This window comes from Bombina bombina, chromosome 5 (genome assembly GCF_027579735.1).
Source record: "Bombina bombina isolate aBomBom1 chromosome 5, aBomBom1.pri, whole genome shotgun sequence".
Taxonomy (NCBI): domain Eukaryota; kingdom Metazoa; phylum Chordata; class Amphibia; order Anura; family Bombinatoridae; genus Bombina; species Bombina bombina.
Genome location: NC_069503.1, coordinates 568662490 through 568680958, shown reverse-complemented (window position 1 = coordinate 568680958; position 18469 = coordinate 568662490). Strand labels below are relative to the sequence as shown.

At 37.1% G+C, this 18469-nt stretch overlaps 1 protein-coding gene across 3 annotated transcripts in view; it reads left to right on the top strand.

Annotated features, from left to right (window-relative positions):
- The window catches only part of MTRR (5-methyltetrahydrofolate-homocysteine methyltransferase reductase), a 169411-nt gene that overhangs the window by 20949 nt on the left and 129993 nt on the right, over nucleotides 1-18469 (top strand). For 2 of the 3 annotated variants that reach the window (XM_053714514.1, XM_053714515.1), the window contains 2 exons: nucleotides 2638-2799; nucleotides 10014-10167. In XM_053714514.1, coding sequence (XP_053570489.1) covers nucleotides 2656-2799; nucleotides 10014-10167 — 298 coding nt within the window. In that variant the 5' untranslated portion in view covers nucleotides 2638-2655. The remainder of the gene's footprint in view (nucleotides 1-2637; nucleotides 2800-10013; nucleotides 10168-18469) is intronic. The other variant, XM_053714513.1, reaches the window with a different exon arrangement.

Below are 18469 nucleotides of genomic sequence, written 5' to 3'. Positions count from 1 at the left end.
GTAATTCATCCTGTGCTATAACACACAAACCAGATATAGTAATACGGCTATGAATCCAACCATCGGCTCATATGTTCCATGCATTCTATCGCAGCCCTTTCTACTTGTTAACTCAAGGGAAGCATACCTGTTCCTTCTCTTTCTTGTGTATCCGTAACATCACCGTAAATACAACTAATCTGAGAGAACAGCGTGGCCCCACGATGAGTATCTGCGACGCCACTTTGCTATCAGTGGACACAGTGTACAGGATCTTAGATTTAAGCTCATAGACCATGTCCCTGTGCCCTCTAGGGGTGGGGACCGGGACAACAAATTATTACAAATCGAATCCAAGTGGACCTTCCGTCTTAATACCATACGCCCGAAGGGACTGAACGTGAACCTGGACTGGCACTGTTTCCTTTGAACTATTGGGGACTCCGATGGCTGTGCAGTGGATATCTATGAAGAAGTTAGAGTAGAAGACGGACTATATGACTTTATCCTTTGAATTCTACCTATGAGAGTTGACGATCCATTCATCTCCACTCTCATCCTTCTATTTTGTTTTTCACTATGGGGTTTAGTTTCTTTTCTCCTCTTCCTTGTTTTATTTAATTTCTTTGGGGTTTCTTTGTCTATATCCTCATGGGATGTTCTGGGTTCTCTATGCACTTCTTTGCTTTGTTTTCTCACTCTCTTCATATCTTTTGGGATTCTTTTCTACTCTTGTCTCTATTTATATTTTCATCCTTTATGTTTATATATGTGTATTCTTTAGGTTTATTTTTATATTTATTTTATTTTTATTTTTATATATTTATTTTTATTTTTATTTATTTATGTTTTATTCTATGCTATTTCATGTTATTTATTTTATTTTACTTCAGTTTATTTTACTTCAGTTTATTTTATTTATTTTATTTTTTTATTTATTTATTTTCATCAGTCCTTGCATTTCTTTATTTCAATTTCAGTTTTGTTTTTGTCCTATATTTTCTGTTACATTTCAATTTATTTTACTTTATTTTATTTATTTTATTTTATTCTTTTATATTTATTTTTTATTTTATTTATTTTTTATTTTTTATTTTTTATTTTTTATTTATTTTTTCAATTTTATTTTAATTTTACTTTATTTTTATTCTTATTTTTATCTTGTCATATAGCTCTGGCTTTTTATGTATCACTGGCAACATTGATGTTTGGCTCACTCTGATTGAATAGATACGATGTTCTATAAGTAGTGCTGTTGAATAACTCTATAGATTATAGACACAGTGATTAGAGTCCAGCATCACACATATTACTGCACGTAGTGAATTGGCTGCTTAGAGTCCTTTAGACTTAGCATTTAACTTATATACTTGATAATGCTGGACTACACAGTATGTGAGTAATTCTAGTAAGGGCATTCCCTCTAAATGATCCTCGCCACAGCGTGTACCATCACCATGACTACCTGACACACAATACAGCGCGCAGCTGCTTGACGTCAGTACACATTGCCGGCTATGTGCGTCGCAGATACTCATCGTGGGGCCACGCTGTTCTCTCAGATTAGTTGTATTTACGGTGATGTTACGGATACACAAGAAAGAGAAGGAACAGGTATGCTTCCCTTGAGTTAACAAGTAGAAAGGGCTGCGATAGAATGCATGGAACATATGAGCCGATGGTTGGATTCATAGCCGTATTACTATATCTGGTTTGTGTGTTATAGCACAGGATGAATTACCTGCTGTAACTTGCTAGTTCATTATTGTTGAAATGACTAGTACTTTTGATCCTATAACGCTGCTTACAGTATTTTCTTAAATTAACGTTTAGAGATTTTCTGATTAGGTTATGCAATCAGCATTTATATTCAGATTATCCAGAAGGCTATTATTATGTACATAATTTAGTTCACATACACTTTGATATAGACACCGTTACACAGGTTCAGGGACACAATATGTGTTAGGGGACACTTAGGTATTCATCCATTTCACTCACTTTGAGAGCACGAGAATGTATAGTTTTTCCCACGATACCTTTTAACACAACAATATGTTATATTTTATTACACTTGTGTTTTTGTTCACTTTATGTGGTTATTGGTATAGTATGCTATATATCAGTTTGTTTCCACATACTTTAATATAATTTTTAATATGTTGCAATATACCTATATGTGAACATTACATAGTTTGTTGAACAGCATTAATTCACATGAGTAACACTCATCACATGACTATAATGTTTTTGAGGATCACCATGACAACTGTTTTGGCGCAATTTTCACTGGGAGGGGTTAGTTTGGCTTTATAAGTCCAGTCACTTTTAGTTTGTCTTTGTCTGAGGAAGGGGAGTGTGTCCCCGAAACGTCACAATTATTAAAGTTATTTTGAAGAAAAAGACCAGTGAGTGCCTTCCTTTACTGTGCATATTCATCTGCTGGCACCCTGGCATCAAGTTTGGAAAGTGAGAGTGCTCTCTATCTACATATATATATATATATATATATATATATATATATATATATATATATATATATATATATATATATATATATATATTGTTTTGGTTTTTTGGCTGTAAGATTTATACAGTTTTTGTGACTCAATTGCAGCTGTCACTTTTTCTCTTTTTTTTTTTTTTTCCTTTTTACAGAGCAGCTGGAACAAAATAATGTGTGGCACATTAAAAAGACGGTTATTGGTACTTTATGGTACACAGCAAGGGCAGGCAAAAGCTATTGCTGAGGAAATAGGCCAGCAGGCAGATCAACATGGATTTATTGCTGATATTTACTCTTTAAAGGATATGAGTAAGGTGAGACAGTACAAGTGTATGAGGCTGATGTATATGTCCTTTTGATTGCCTTCTCATACCAAAGCACATTGTACTCAAAATGTATCTATCATGTATATGGGAGCAACAGTAAACAAATTCATTCCCACTAAAAAGGTAAACTAAAAGCTGTTTGAAGTTAAAGTAAATGAAAAAGTTTGTTTATTTAGAAAATGAACATCCATGGAAGGTGGCTGAGTATTATATCCTATTAGTCTTCTGTTTTACCCAAATGTAATAGTTTACAAATAACTATTATTATTTTATTTATATTATCTTTTGCTTCTTGGAATTACCTTTGCTGAAAATATTCAGTATCAGCTATGTAAGTAACAGGCAGCAGCAGAAATCAAACTCCCAGATATATATATATATATATATATATATATATATATATATATATATATATATATATATATAATGTGTTGCGGGTAAAGTCCGAAATTGGGTAATCCTAGGATTATCCAAGTAGCTATGGGTAATGCCCAAAGTAACATCATAAATCTACTCGGAGTGCATCAACTCACTTCATCAAACATATTCACATCTTCTATATGTGGTGACATTTTATCACTGGAATATTAAAACATAGCTCACAGATTTTGTCCCTGGCAGTTCACATGGCTGGTTTTGAAATTGAATATTCAAGTAGTTCTTTGGCCTAGTGTCTGTCTAAGAGGGACACTCCCAGTGGCCTTTGAGTGGCATTTGATACTCAGTATTGGATTGGGGTATAAGAAACTGGAACACCAAAACCTCCCTCTCTCTTTCTTATCCTGTTCCTGAAAGGAAGGCTGATTTTGGACACATTGGTGAATTTGGCTGAGTACATTCCTAGGATTATTTTAGCAGTGTTGCACAAATTGGGGTTGTAGTAGAGTTGCCCTGTATTAATTATTTGGACTGTTTTGCTGTAAAATAGATGTGTGTGTATATATACACCTGTAAATCCTTTCTCTTATTATTAACATATATTGATTCCTAATAAACTCTTTGGAAAACAATGGAGGCCTTTTTAATTAATAACCACAAGGTCTCCATTGCTTTCCAAAGAGTTTATTAGAAATCAATATATGTTAATAATAAGAGAAAAATTTAATTTAACTTCTCCAAAATGGACACTGTATGGAAGTATACTATACAGATATATATACTTATCAGTTTTCTGTAGTCCGGTGTCGGTTAACTCTCGTGGAAAGAGAGTAAGGCAAATCCGTTCAGGATACAAACAGCTCCGGCAAGGGTCTCTGTGCTCCTGGACCCCAAAACCGGGTCTGTCGTCACTGCTGTGTATCTCTGCCCTTCTGTTGCCGTCCTCCACAAGTCTTTTATGCACCTTGGAAAGGGGTGGGACTGACTGAAAAGGCACAACACTAAAAGCTGTTATGTATATTTTGTATGTTGTGTCCCAAATAAAACATAATTTTTAACCTATACTGTTCATTGCAACTCCAGTACACTACGTATTAGGAACTTGGGGCTTACAGGAACAGGCATAACGAAAGCGAGTGTATATTAAAGTAGTGAAATACATTGTATTATATTAACATTAACTCATATATACATGTATATCCTTTAGATACAAAGTAAAAAAATCCTTTACAGTTATAAAATATAGAATAAATAGAAAAATAAATAAAAATATATTATATATATATATATATATATATATATATATATATATATATATATAATATAACATGGTCAGTTTTTATTATTATTTAAAAACTACTATTCTGTATACTAAAAATCCTTCAATATTCATTTAAAAAATATTATTTAAAAATTAATTGGAAGCTGGATGGTTAGCAAATACACACACACACACAGGGCTCAAAATTTCCACTAGCCCACAAGCCATTGGCGAGTGGACATTTAACAGTGGTGAGTGAAAGTTAGTGAGTGGATGTCTACAAATATTATCTATAGGGATATTATATATCCATGAAAGGGCAAGGATATGTTATTCCTCTAGGGTTATAAGGATAGAGAGAGACTGGAGAGGAAAAGTGAAAGTGGAGAAAAAAAAAATACCATTTAAAAAAAGAGTGAAGAAATTTGAGAGAGAAGGGAGAGAGAGTGTAAAGACAAGATATGGACTGAGAGAGAAGGGAGGAGGTTAAAAAAAGAGACTGAAGAGAGGAGGGAGTGGAGAAAGATAGATAAGATGATAGTTCAAAAATATTTTCCAGGTCTGCTATGACCTCACATTTAATGTCAACACTCTGCTTTCTCTCAGTTCAAAAACATAATTTTTCTCTCCAGCTGTTGTCTTCCCCAGAACCCTAGTTCATGTTGCTAACTGCCATGTACTTATTTTTGTTAATTTATTACTATATGTAGCATTATTTAATTTATGGTATAAAACAAAAACAATATTAAAAAAAAAATGTCTGCACAATAAGTTGTTTCACATTGGCTGAACATATGCAAAGAGGGGAGGGTTAGTGGGTGTGGTGTGGGCGAGGTAGTGGGTGGGATCAAATGTGGCGAGTAGCATTTTGGGCTGGCTAGTAGCTTAGGCCTTGAAATTTTGAGCCCTGTATATTTGTGCGTGTGTGTGATAGATAGAAAATAGGGTCATTATCTAAGGTGTGCCATTATTCCCTAAATATTTCAACCACGCATTGTATTGTCCCACATTTGACATCAGTTCAGTTTCGCAAAACAGCAAATTTTATACTTTTGTTTGCTTATATTGTTCAGTTAAAATAAAGAATAAAAAATTCATAAGAGAACACTTTGCAATTTATGCAGAACATAAGTAGGTATAAAATATCTTACCGTCTAACAAATTTCACATACATTTAAAATGATAAAAACGTCTAATTTCCCATTTTGACAATGTATGCATGTTCCTACCCTTGTCCAAACTTATTCAGCATAGAAAAATATTTAAAAAACATTAAACATTGTACTAAAATTTATCCTTTGGGCAAAATGTATCAGTGTGAAATAAGGCACCTAAAAAGTTACAAGCACTTTAGTGATAGATTGCATGAAGTGAATACATAACATTTGCTTATATTTATCAATTAACCTGAGTCTTGTTACATGCATATGAAAATTGTGATAAGTAAAAGGATGTCCTATCACAGAACTCTTCACTTTATTTATTAATCATGCTTTATACACTAGTTTTGTACCAAGAACTTGTAATGGTTATTCATCCTATTAAAAGAGATGAATGTTATCACGTGATGTAAGTGCAGGAATTAAATGAATAAAGTTTATTTTATTCAACCCGTTAATTTGACCATTTATTTGAAAGAACGGTTGTTTTTTGTGCTGTATTTCTTTGCAGTCTTTTATTTTTTCCTTATATTTTTTACATTTTTGTTGTGGGCAATTTCTAACTCTCGATATTGCCATTACAGCAAGTCAAAGAAAATTTCCATTGTAACTCCGGAAAATCAACAATATGGCTCTTTCTCTTTCACTACCTCGCAACCTACAAATTGGCGAGATTAAAAATAGTGAATGTTACATGCGCCCCTTTTCATAAATATGTGTTATGGAGAGGGGGTAATAAAGGCTTCCTAAAAAGCATCAGAGCCCCAAAAATAGAACAAGAGGAGACATATTTATTATCATGATTGCTGCTTTCAAATAAGTGGCCTCAAGTTTCCTACTTGGTCAAATTAAATAGAGAAAATATACTTTAATAAGAAGCAGTCTAATTCTAATCAACTGCTAGTCATTTCGTTGAACATTGAGGAGTTTGAAGAAAGCATCCACATGGCTATCAATGACTAGGCCCTCAACTGTTTTCCTCTCTCCACTGTTGAACCGGGAGCAAACACAACTGTGAGGATCAGTAAAATATTAATAGAGAGGTGAACTGTGAATATATGGTGAACAAACTTGTTTGTCAAGACAAATCATATTTGGTCTCTAAAGTATTTATTTGTATTTATAAAATTAGGTATAAGGTGCGCTAGGACCTACAGGAACCAAACTCCCCCTAAATGACACTATCCCTATAAATGTCAAACGTAGGATTTAAAAAAGTATAAGAGAAAATAAGGGAAGCTCTATAACAAAGCCAAAGGTTCCAATCACTTAAAATAAATATACATTTATTAAAACATACATATATATATCTCACATATAAGGGACGTTTCCCCAGATAACACTGTATAATATGATATAAAAATGATATAAAATCAAAACTGAAACGGGTGAAGATATGTAAGGATCGCTACACTAAAAACTATATGCACTTATACTAAGGCTCTATCATAAACACAAAGATCAGTAATAGTCGCTTATAATGTGATACAGTCCGATAGAATAAGATAGTTAGCCACCAAGCTGCCAATCAAAAAATGAGGTAGAACTGTCAATCAGAAGTACTCTGAGAAATCCTCAATTCATTAAGTGAGAATGATACCCAGCGTATAACAGAGGTGATGAGTTAAGTTCAGGCAATTTACTTTACCCACGATCTCCTGATCGTATATGGTTCACCTTCCCTATTCGGTATCCTCCTCGAGTGTATCATTCTCACTTAATGAATTGAGGATTTCCCTATTCTCTTATACTATTTATTTGTATTTCATACATAAAGCCAAAATAGTTTTTGTTCCCTGACTTTATGGTTTTATTTCTCTGTCATATCTGTTGAAGGATTTGAACTATATAACTTAGCAATATGCCGAATCTAAATTAAAATGTCAAAAGTTCTCCAAGCTTGCTTAAATCTACAGAGTTTAACTTGACAATCACTCTTAAGGCTGAGGGATAATAAATAAATTCAATACTTTCTTTGGTAGCCATTCAAACTGAATTGAAATGTACATTAAACTTAAGTTGATCATAGTTTCTCAAGCATACTTAAAAATGGGTTAATGTATTACAGAATTCTTGCTGTCCTTCTAAACTATGATCTTTTATTGCTTATTAAGAAGGATTGGATGAAGGATCTTGTTGATTGCAATGACGTTCATGGGAAATTGTACTGTACTTTATATCCCCTTTTAATGTGTCCTCATGGATATGATTTACCTGCTAGAGTGTATTAAAGGGATGACAAATCACTCATTTACCTTTTTCGTAATTTGAAATAGCTGTGTTTTATTGGAACTGTTGAAACCGCCACTTCCACTGAAAACATAAATATTGCAGTATTATCTATTGAAAAGTAAACAAAAGACAGCAGCAGAAGTCAGCCTCCAAGTGGAGGTGTGAGAGAGAGAGAGAGCCCAGCCCATGTATTAGTGTGTTCCTGCTGGTGATTGTGATAGAATGAACTCTTACCAGCTACTTGCCTGAGTATCTTGTCCCTTTAACCTTGTTCATGCAAAAATATTGGATTAATATGAGGAATTCTTGCTCTTCCATGTGCATGACGTAAACTTATGTACAGTGTCAAGTTAAACACTAATTGGGTTTTGTGTAAAACTGTGCTGGGCCCATGCTGCTTAGCCCAAAAAGCTAATTCTGTAACCTGCAAATCAAATCGCTGGTTCAGGCTATTTTCAGCATCTTGAAAACTTAGGTTACAGATTTTGTTTTTTGGCCTCTCTAGTGAGCTTGGAAAAGAGCACTATTGTGTACACCAACTCCGAAGTGGTTTAATTTCCCTTTTAAATCTGTGGAAGGGGGGGAAAAAAACCATTTAGGGACAGATTACGAGTGGAGCGTAAATGTTTGCGTGCAAGCAATAAGGGGTTTATCGCAGGTGTTTGAACTCGTTGGGTTTACTGCTGGTATTGAGTTGAAAGTAAACTATATTGATTGAGCCTGATTGAGATTTACGCTAGAATGATTACGCGTCCTCCTGGATAACTGTTTCGCAAAAAAAAAAGGTGTACAAAACTCATAACACCATCTAATAAAAATTATTCAACAAAAATATTGCACACAGAACCTATAAGGGCTCAAAGAAAAGAAAAAGACAGGTAAAGGGTTTTAACATTGAGATATATACATGTCTAAAGATGGATATGTGTGTATATGTGTGTATATGTATATATATATATATATATATAATGTGTGTGTATGTATTTAAAGACATATATACTCCTATAAATACATATGTACACACATAACAAATCTATAAGAAATGTGTGTGTATATATATATATGTATATGTACACTGGAGCCCTTTGCAGTTAAGTAGATCAAAACATGTAAAGAACATTTATGTAATATTCATTTTTAATATAATATATGTGTGTGTGTGTATGTATATATATGTGTGTGTGTGTATGTGTGTATGTATGTATATATATATATATATATATATATATATATAAACAAAGAAAAAATTACAGCGCTATAAAACAAATGCAGTCCCAAACCTGGAGTACCGGATATAAACCTGATATAACAGGCCTCCTTTCAGTTCTGACCCCAAAAACAGTTTAGTTCTTTTGGGGATAGGAGAAGATCTATCAAAGTCCAGTCGCAGCCTAATCCTAAAGGTAAAAGGGAATATCACCAATACAGGAGAGATCCCAGGGAGAAACTGAAACAACAGAAGAGGGAAGGGCGCACAGCAACGAAAACCCTCTCTAGTGTAGTATGTAAGATAAAGTCAATAAAAAATAGAAAGAATTTGCCAAATGGACACTCACTTTTTTAAACCTCAACTCATATGAGGTATGGAAACCGCATGGGAGGGCATAAAGCCTCTGTAGTATTCAGAATAGATGTCCTACCTTCCCCAGCAGCTGATTCCTCTCCTGGCAGAATTCGAACCTCTCTGAAAGAAGGTTAAAGGTTTTTAGAGAGGGATTATTCTATCCCAGCTCCAATATATATATATATATATATATATATATTCTTCCATGTGAAGAAAATTGGAATGTGAAATATTCATATTTGATCGGGTTTGCGCTTAAGTAGGGTTTTTTTCACTCTTTTTTTTCTTTTTCTCCCGTGACTTCTAGGGGGGAATATGTAAACAGGCATGCAATATTCTAAGTTCAGCTTTTTGCGCTCGTCAGATTAGCACGTGAATGAAAACACTTTACTTTCAACTCGTAATACGAATGCAACCCGACGAGAGCTTACTTCTGGTGTAGTTAACGCTTAAGCAGGAGCATTAATAAGTGCTCCTCTTCTAATCTAGCCCTTAATCCGTTATTGATTTTCTCTGTTTTTATAGAAGGAAATTGTTACATTTGAGAGGAGAAAAATTAACAGTATCACCATTTAGATCAACTAATAATCTAGTTTTTCATTTGCAGTTTGATTTAGAAACTGAAAGGGATCCTGTTGTTTTTGTTGTATCTACTACTGGAACTGGGGACCCTCCTGACAATGCTTTAAAGTTTGTGAAAAAAATCCAGAATAAACAGCTGTTGGAAGATCATTTTGCAAGTCTGCAGTACGGATTATTAGGTAGGTATTAAACATAGTTCTGAATGATTTTGTCAGTGTTCTATAACTCAAGTCTGGTAATAATGAAATGCAATCTGTCAAAATAGGTTCTTAGGACCTTTCAATAATTTATTTTTGTTTTTTTAAAGTTAAAAACATGTTCACGAATCTTTTTTTATTGATTTCTTAAAGGGACAGACAAGTCCAAAAAAACTTTCATGATTCAAATAGGGAATGTAATTTTAAACAACTTTGCAATTTACTTTTATCAACAATTTTGCTTTGTTCTCTTGTTATTCTTACTTGAAAGCTAAACCTAGGAGGTTCATATGCTAATTTCTTAGACCTTGAAGGCCGCCTCTGCATTTGACAGTTTTTCACCACTAGAGGGCGTTTAGTTCATGTGTTTCATATAGATAACATTGAGCTCACACACGTAAAATTACAGAGTGAGCACTGATTGGCTAAAATGCAAGTCTGTCAAAAGAACTGAAATAAGGGGGCAGTTTGCAGAGGCATAGATACAAGGTAATTAAATAGGTAAAATGTGTATTATAACTGTTGGTTATGAAAAACTGGGGAATGAATAATACATGGATTATCTATCTTTTTTTAAACAACAAAAATTCTGATGTTGACCGTCCCTTTAAATAACATCTGCATTCCATAGAAACAAGCTGCGCATTTTGTAAAGTTTTACTCAGCACATTTTGGTGAGGGGTCAAACAAAATGTATTGGTTATTTCTGTGGGAAGAAGTAGTTATTAAAGTTTGGGAGGTTGTTGTGTTTTGTTTGTTTGTTTTACAAATATACTATTAGCTGTAAAAATGAGTAAAATATCCCTTTAAAGAGACATGAAAGTCCAATTTAAATTTCATAATTCATAAAGAAAATGCAGTTTTTCTTCTGTTATGTGTGATCAGTCCACGGGTCATCATTACTTCTGGGATATAACTCCTCCCCAACAGGAAATGCAAGAGGATTCACCCAGCAGAGCTGCATATAGCTCCTCCCCTCTACGTCACTCCCAGTCATTCTCTTGCACCCAGCAACTAGATAGGATGTGTGAGAGGACTATGGTGATTATACTTAGTTTTTATAACTTCAATCAAAAGTTTGTTATTTTACAATAGCACCGGAGCGTGTTATTGCCTCTCTGGCAGAGTTTGAAGAAGAATCTACCAGAGTTTTTACTATGATTTTAACCGGAGTAGTTAAGATCATATTGCTGTTTCTCGGCCATCTGAGGGAGGTAAAAGCTTCAGATCAGGGGACAGCGGGCAGATGAATCTGCATTGAGGTATGTAGCAGTTTTTATTTTCTGAATGGAATTGATGAGAAAATCCTGCCATACCGTTATAATGACATGTATGTATACTCTACACTTCAGTATTCTGGGGATGGTATTTCACCGGAATTACTCTGTTAAAAGTACATTAAACCTTTTAATAGGTATTTATTATGTTAAACGTTTTTGCTGGAATGTAGAATCGTTTGCATTTTCTGAGGTACTGAGTGAATAAATATTTGGGCATTATTCTTCCACTTGGCAGTTGCTTGTTTTAATTGTGACAGTTTCGTTTCTCTCTCACTGCTGTGTGTGAGGGGGAGGGGCCGTTTTTGGCGCTCTTTGCTACGCATCAAAAAATTCCAGTCAGTTACTCTTGTATTTCCTGCATGATCCGGTTCATCTCTAACAGATCTCAGGGGTCTTCAAACTTCTTTGGAGGGAGGTAGATTCTCTCAGCAGAGCTGTGAGACTTATATATTGACTGTGATTAAAAACGTTGCTCTGTAATTTTTATGTTTCAAATTTAATTATTGTTACTTTACTAATGGGAACAAACCTTTGCTAAAAGTTGTGTTGTTTTTAAGGATTGATGCTATAACTGTCTTTCAGTTCATTATTTCAACTGTCATTTAATCGTTTAGTGCTCTTTGAGGCACAGTACGTTTTTGTTAAATAAGATTGTAAACAAGTTGCAAGTTTATTGCTAGTGTGTTAAACATGTCTGATTCAGAGGAAGATATCTGTGTCATTTGTTCCAATGCCAAGGTGGAGCCCAATAGAAATTTATGTACTAACTGTATTGATGCTACTTTAAATAAAAGCCAATCTGTACAAATTGAACAAATTTCACCTAACAGCGAGGGGAGAGTTATGCCGACTAACTCGCCTCACGTGTCAGTACCTGCATCTCCCGCCCGGGAGGTGCGTGATATTATGGCGCCTAGTACATCTGGGCGGCCATTACAGATAACATTACAAGATATGGCTACTGTTATGACTGAAGTTTTGGCTAAATTACCAGAACTAAGAGGCAAGCGTGATCACTCTGGGGTGAGAACAGAGTGCGCTGATAATACTAGGGCCATGTCTGATACTGCGTCACAGCTTGCAGAACATGAGGACGGAGAGCTTCATTCTGTGGGTGATGGTTCTGATCCAAACAGATTGGATTCAGATATTTCAAATTTTAAATTTAAATTGGAGAACCTCCGTGTATTACTAGGGGAGGTTTTAGCGGCTCTTAATGATTGTAACACTGTTGCAATACCAGAAAAATTGTGTAGGTTGGATAAATACTTTGCGGTACCGGCGAGTACTGACGTTTTTCCTATACCTAAGAGACTAACTGAAATTGTTACTAAGGAGTGGGATAGACCCGGTGTGCCGTTCTCACCCCCTCCAATATTTAGAAAGATGTTTCCAATAGACGCCACCACACGGGACTTATGGCAAACGGTCCCTAAGGTGGAGGGAGCAGTTTCTACTTTAGCTAAGCGTACCACTATCCCGGTGGAGGATAGCTGTGCTTTTTCAGATCCAATGGATAAAAAATTAGAGGGTTACCTTAAGAAAATGTTTGTTCAACAAGGTTTTATATTGCAACCCCTTGCATGCATCGCGCCGATTACGGCTGCGGCAGCATTTTGGATTGAGTCTCTGGAAGAGAACCTTAGTTCAGCTACGCTGGACGACATTACGGACAGGCTTAGAGTCCTTAAACTAGCTAATTCATTCATTTCGGAGGCCGTAGTACATTTAACCAAACTTACGGCTAAGAACTCAGGATTCGCCATTCAGGCACGTAGGGCGCTGTGGCTAAAATCCTGGTCAGCTGATGTAACTTCTAAGTCCAAATTACTTAATATACCTTTCAAGGGGCAAACTTTATTTGGGCCCGGTTTGAAAGAAATTATCGCTGACATTACAGGAGGTAAGGGCCACGCCCTGCCTCAAGACAAAGCCAAAGCTAAGGCTAGACAGTCTAATTTTCGTCCCTTTCGGAATTTCAAAGCAGGAGCAGCATCAACTTCCACTGCACCAAAACAGGAAGGAGCTGTTGCTCGTTACAGACAAGGCTGGAAACCTAACCAGTCCTGGAACAAGGGCAAGCAGGCCAGGAAACCTGCTGCTGCCCCAAGGACAGCATGAACCGAGGGCCCCCGATCCGGGACCGGATCTAGTGGGGGGCAGACTCTCTCTCTTCGCCCAGGCCTGGGCAAGAGATGTTCAGGATCCCTGGGCGCTAGAGATCATATCTCAGGGATACCTTCTAGACTTCAAATTCTCTCCCCCAAGAGGGAGATTTCATCTGTCAAGGTTGTCAACAAACCAGATAAAGAAAGAAGCGTTTCTACGCTGTGTACAAGATCTGTTATTAATGGGAGTGATCCATCCGGTTCCGCGGTCGGAACAAGGACAAGGGTTTTACTCAAACCTGTTTGTGGTTCCCAAAAAAGAGGGAACTTTCAGGCCAATCTTGGATTTAAAGATCCTAAACAAATTCCTAAGAGTTCCATCGTTCAAAATGGAAACTATTCGGACAATCTTACCCATGATCCAAAAGGGTCAGTACATGACCACAGTGGATTTAAAGGATGCTTACCTTCACATACCGATTCACAAAGATCATTACCGGTATCTAAGGTTTGCCTTCTTAGACAGGCATTACCAGTTTGTAGCTCTTCCATTCGGATTGGCTACGGCTCCAAGAATCTTCACAAAGGTTCTGGGTGCCCTTCTGGCGGTACTAAGACCGCGAGGAATTTCGGTAGCTCCGTACCTAGACGACATTCTGATACAAGCTTCAAGCTTTCAAACTGCCAAGTCTCATACAGAGTTAGTTCTGGCATTTCTAAGGTCGCATGGATGGAAAGTGAACGAAAAGAAGAGTTCTCTTTTTCCTCTCACAAGAGTTCCATTCTTGGGGACTCTTATAGATTCTGTAGAAATGAAGATTTATCTGACAGAAGACAGATTAACAAAGCTTCTAAATGCATGCCGTGTCCTTCATTCCATTCAACTCCCGTCAGTAGCTCAATGCATGGAGGTGATCGGCTTAATGGTAGCAGCAATGGACATAGTACCCTTTGCACGTCTACATCTCAGACCGCTGCAATTGTGCATGCTGAGTCAGTGGAATGGGGATTACTCAGACTTGTCCCCTACTCTGAATCTGGATCAAGAGACCAGAAACTCTCTTCTATGGTGGCTTTCTCGGCCACATCTGTCCAGGGGGATGCCATTCAGCAGGCCGGACTGGACAATTGTAACAACAGACGCCAGCCTACTAGGTTGGGGCGCTGTCTGGAATTCTCTGAAGGCTCAGGGACAATGGAATCAGGAGGAAAGTCTCCTGCCAATAAACATTCTGGAATTAAGAGCAGTTCTCCATGCCCTTCTGGCTTGGCCCCAGTTAAAAACTCGGGGGTTCATCAGGTTTCAGTCGGACAACATCACGACTGTAGCTTACATCAACCATCAAGGAGGGACAAGAAGCTCCCTAGCAATGATGGAAGTATCAAAGATAATTCGCTGGGCAGAGTCTCACTCTTGCCACCTGTCAGCAATCCACATCCCGGGAGTGGAGAACTGGGAGGCGGATTTCTTGAGTCGCCAGACTTTTCATCCGGGGGAGTGGGAACTTCATCCGGAGGTCTTTGCCCAAATACTTCGACGTTGGGGCAAACCAGAGATAGATCTCATGGCGTCTCGCCAGAACGCCAAACTTCCTCGCTACGGGTCCAGATCCAGGGATCCGGGAGCGGTTCTGATAGATGCCTTGACAGCACCTTGGAACTTCGGGATGGCTTATGTGTTTCCACCCTTCCCGCTGCTTCCTCGATTGATTGCCAAAATCAAACAGGAGAGAGCATCAGTGATTCTAATAGCGCCTGCATGGCCACGCAGGACTTGGTATGCAGATCTAGTGGACATGTCATCCTGTCCGCCTTGGTCTCTACCTCTAAGACAGGACCTTCTGATACAGGGTCCATTCAAACATCAAAATCTAACTTCTCTGAAGCTGACTGCTTGGAAATTGAACGCTTGATTTTATCAAAACGTGGTTTTTCTGAGTCGGTTATTGATACCCTGATACAGGCTAGGAAGCCTGTTACCAGAAGGATTTACCATAAGATATGGCGTAAATACCTATACTGGTGCGAATCCAAAGGTTACTCCTGGAGTAAGGTTAGGATTCCTAGGATATTGTCCTTTCTACAAGAAGGTTTAGAAAAGGGTTTATCGGCTAGCTCATTAAAGGGACAGATCTCAGCTCTGTCCATCTTGTTACACAGGCGTCTGTCAGAAAATCCAGACGTCCAGGCCTTTTGTCAGGCTTTAGCTAGGATCAAGCCTGTGTTTAAAACTGTTGCTCCGCCATGGAGTTTAAACTTAGTTCTTAACGTTTTACAGGGTGTTCCGTTTGAACCCCTTCATTCCATTGATATAAAATTGTTATCTTGGAAAGTTCTGTTTTTAATGGCTATTTCCTCGGCTCGAAGAGTCTCTGAGTTATCAGCCTTACATTGTGATTCTCCTTATCTGATTTTTCACTCAGACAAGGTAGTTCTGCGTACTAAACCTGGGTTCTTACCTAAGGTAGTCACTAACAGGAATATCAATCAAGAGATTGTTGTTCCATCCTTGTGTCCAAATCCTTCTTCAAAGAAGGAACGTCTTCTACACAATCTGGATGTAGTTCGTGCCCTCAAGTTCTACTTGCAGGCAACTAAGGATTTTCGACAAACGTCTTCCCTGTTTGTCGTGTATTCTGGTCAGAGGAGAGGTCATAAGGCTTCGGCTACCTCTCTCTCCTTCTGGCTTCGTAGCATAATTCGTTTAGCCTATGAGACTGCTGGACAGCAGCCTCCTGAAAGAATTACAGCTCATTCTACTAGAGCTGTGGCTTCCACTTGGGCCTTTAAGAATGAGGCCTCTGTTGAACAGATTTGCAAGGCTGCAACTTGGTCTTCGCTTCATACTTTTTCCAAATTTTACAAATTTGACACTTTTGCTTCTTCGGAGGCTATTTTTGGGAGAAAGGTTCTTCAGGCAGTGGTTCCTTCTGTATAATGAGCCTACCTATCCCTCCCGTCATCCGTGTACTTTTGCTTTGGTATTGGTATCCCAGAAGTAATGATGACCCGTGGACTGATCACACATAACAGAAGAAAACATAATTTATGCTTACCTGATAAATTCCTTTCTTCTGTTGTGTGATCAGTCCACGGCCCGCCCGGTTTTAAGGCAGGTAAATATCTTTTAAATTATACTCCAGTCACCACTTCACCCTTGGTTTCTCCTTTCTCGTTGATTCTTGGTCGAATGACTGGGAGTGACGTAGAGGGGAGGAGCTATATGCAGCTCTGCTGGGTGAATCCTCTTGCATTTCCTGTTGGGGAGGAGTTATATCCCAGAAGTAATGATGACCCGTGGACTGATCACACAACAGAAGAAAGGAATTTATCAGGTAAGCATAAATTATGTTTTTTAAGAGGCTTTTCAATTTACTTTTAGAAATTATTTATATACAAAAATCCCCATAGACTTTTTTAAAAAAAATTGTGATCAACCCTCTTAATTTTATCTTTTTCATATCCTTAGGTTGGGTCAGGAGTAGCAAAGCACTATTTGGAACTACTTGGTGGTTGGTGGCTACACACATATGCCTCTTGTAATTAGCTCACCAGATGTGTTCAGATAGGTCCCAGTACTGTATTGCTGCTTTGTAGTTGACGCTAGGATTGACTATTGGAACAAATTAAGGGGACTTTCATTCATGAAGTATCGCCGCACTGAGCAGCCCACAGCAAAAAGCTGTTTTGCTTGAAAGGTGACGTTTTCACCTCTTAGCCAATAGCCGTTTGGGAAATCCGTCGTGGTGCCGGATTTCCCGTACACTGTTTGCTAAGAGGTGGAAACGTCACCTCTCAAGCAAAACAGCGTTATGTCGTGGGCTGCCTGAGCTGCTCAGTGCGGCGAACGCTTGAAACAAATAAAGGAGCTTTCTCCATGAAGTATTTTATACTTCATGAATGAAAGTCCCCTTTATTTGTTCCAATGGTCAGTCCTAGCGTTTCACAAACGCTAGGATTGACTTTCACTTTAAAAACATAGCAATATGTTAGTAATATTGCAATAACCTGTTCTAATGTCTCCCTTCACAAATGACTGGTGATTGGGTAAATTTGAACCAAGGTGTGCAGAGCAGAAAGCAGAATGAAATATTTGTGTGTCCTCAGTAAGAGAGAATTTAAATGTAGTCTCCTATATAATATTTTAAAAGCTAGATTGATAATACAATACAATCATGCAAAAGTAATAAGCCGCCTGTTAGTTGATCCTAAGTTGAGAGCAATTCTTTTATATTGATTTTGTTTTATTTTTAGGTACAAGCAAACTTTGATTTATTTATTAGTGTACTGTATATTTCCCATGCACTTTTTTAATCTCTTACAAGATTTCAACCTTTTTTTTTTTTTAAATGGGTAGGCAGTTGTTCTCTTAAAAGTGCTTCATCAGTCAGACTAAGTGCTCAGAAATATTCTACTCAGTTATTGATTAGTTGAAATAATTAAAATAACATTATAAGAGTTATGCTACTGTATTTGCTTACTTGTCCAGAAACTTTAGGCCCCCCTAAAATGGAAAAATGAATATAAATTCCAAATATATTCACAAAATTGTCCATGCTTGTTGCTTTCTATTTAAAGGGACACTGAACCCAAATTTTTTCTTTTGTGATTCAGATAGAGCATGCAATTTTAAGCAACTTTCTAATTGACTATTATTATCAAATTGTCTTCATTCTCTTGGTATCTTTATTTGAAATGCAAGAATGCAAGTTTAGATGCTGGCCCATTTATGGTGAACAAACTGGGTTGTTCTTGCTGATTGGTGGATAAATTCACCCACTAATAAACAAGTGCTTTCCATGGTCTGAACCAAAAAATTGCTTAGATGCCTTCCTTTTCAAATAAAGAAAGCAAGAGAACGAAGAAAAATTGATAATAGGTGTAAATTTGAAAGTT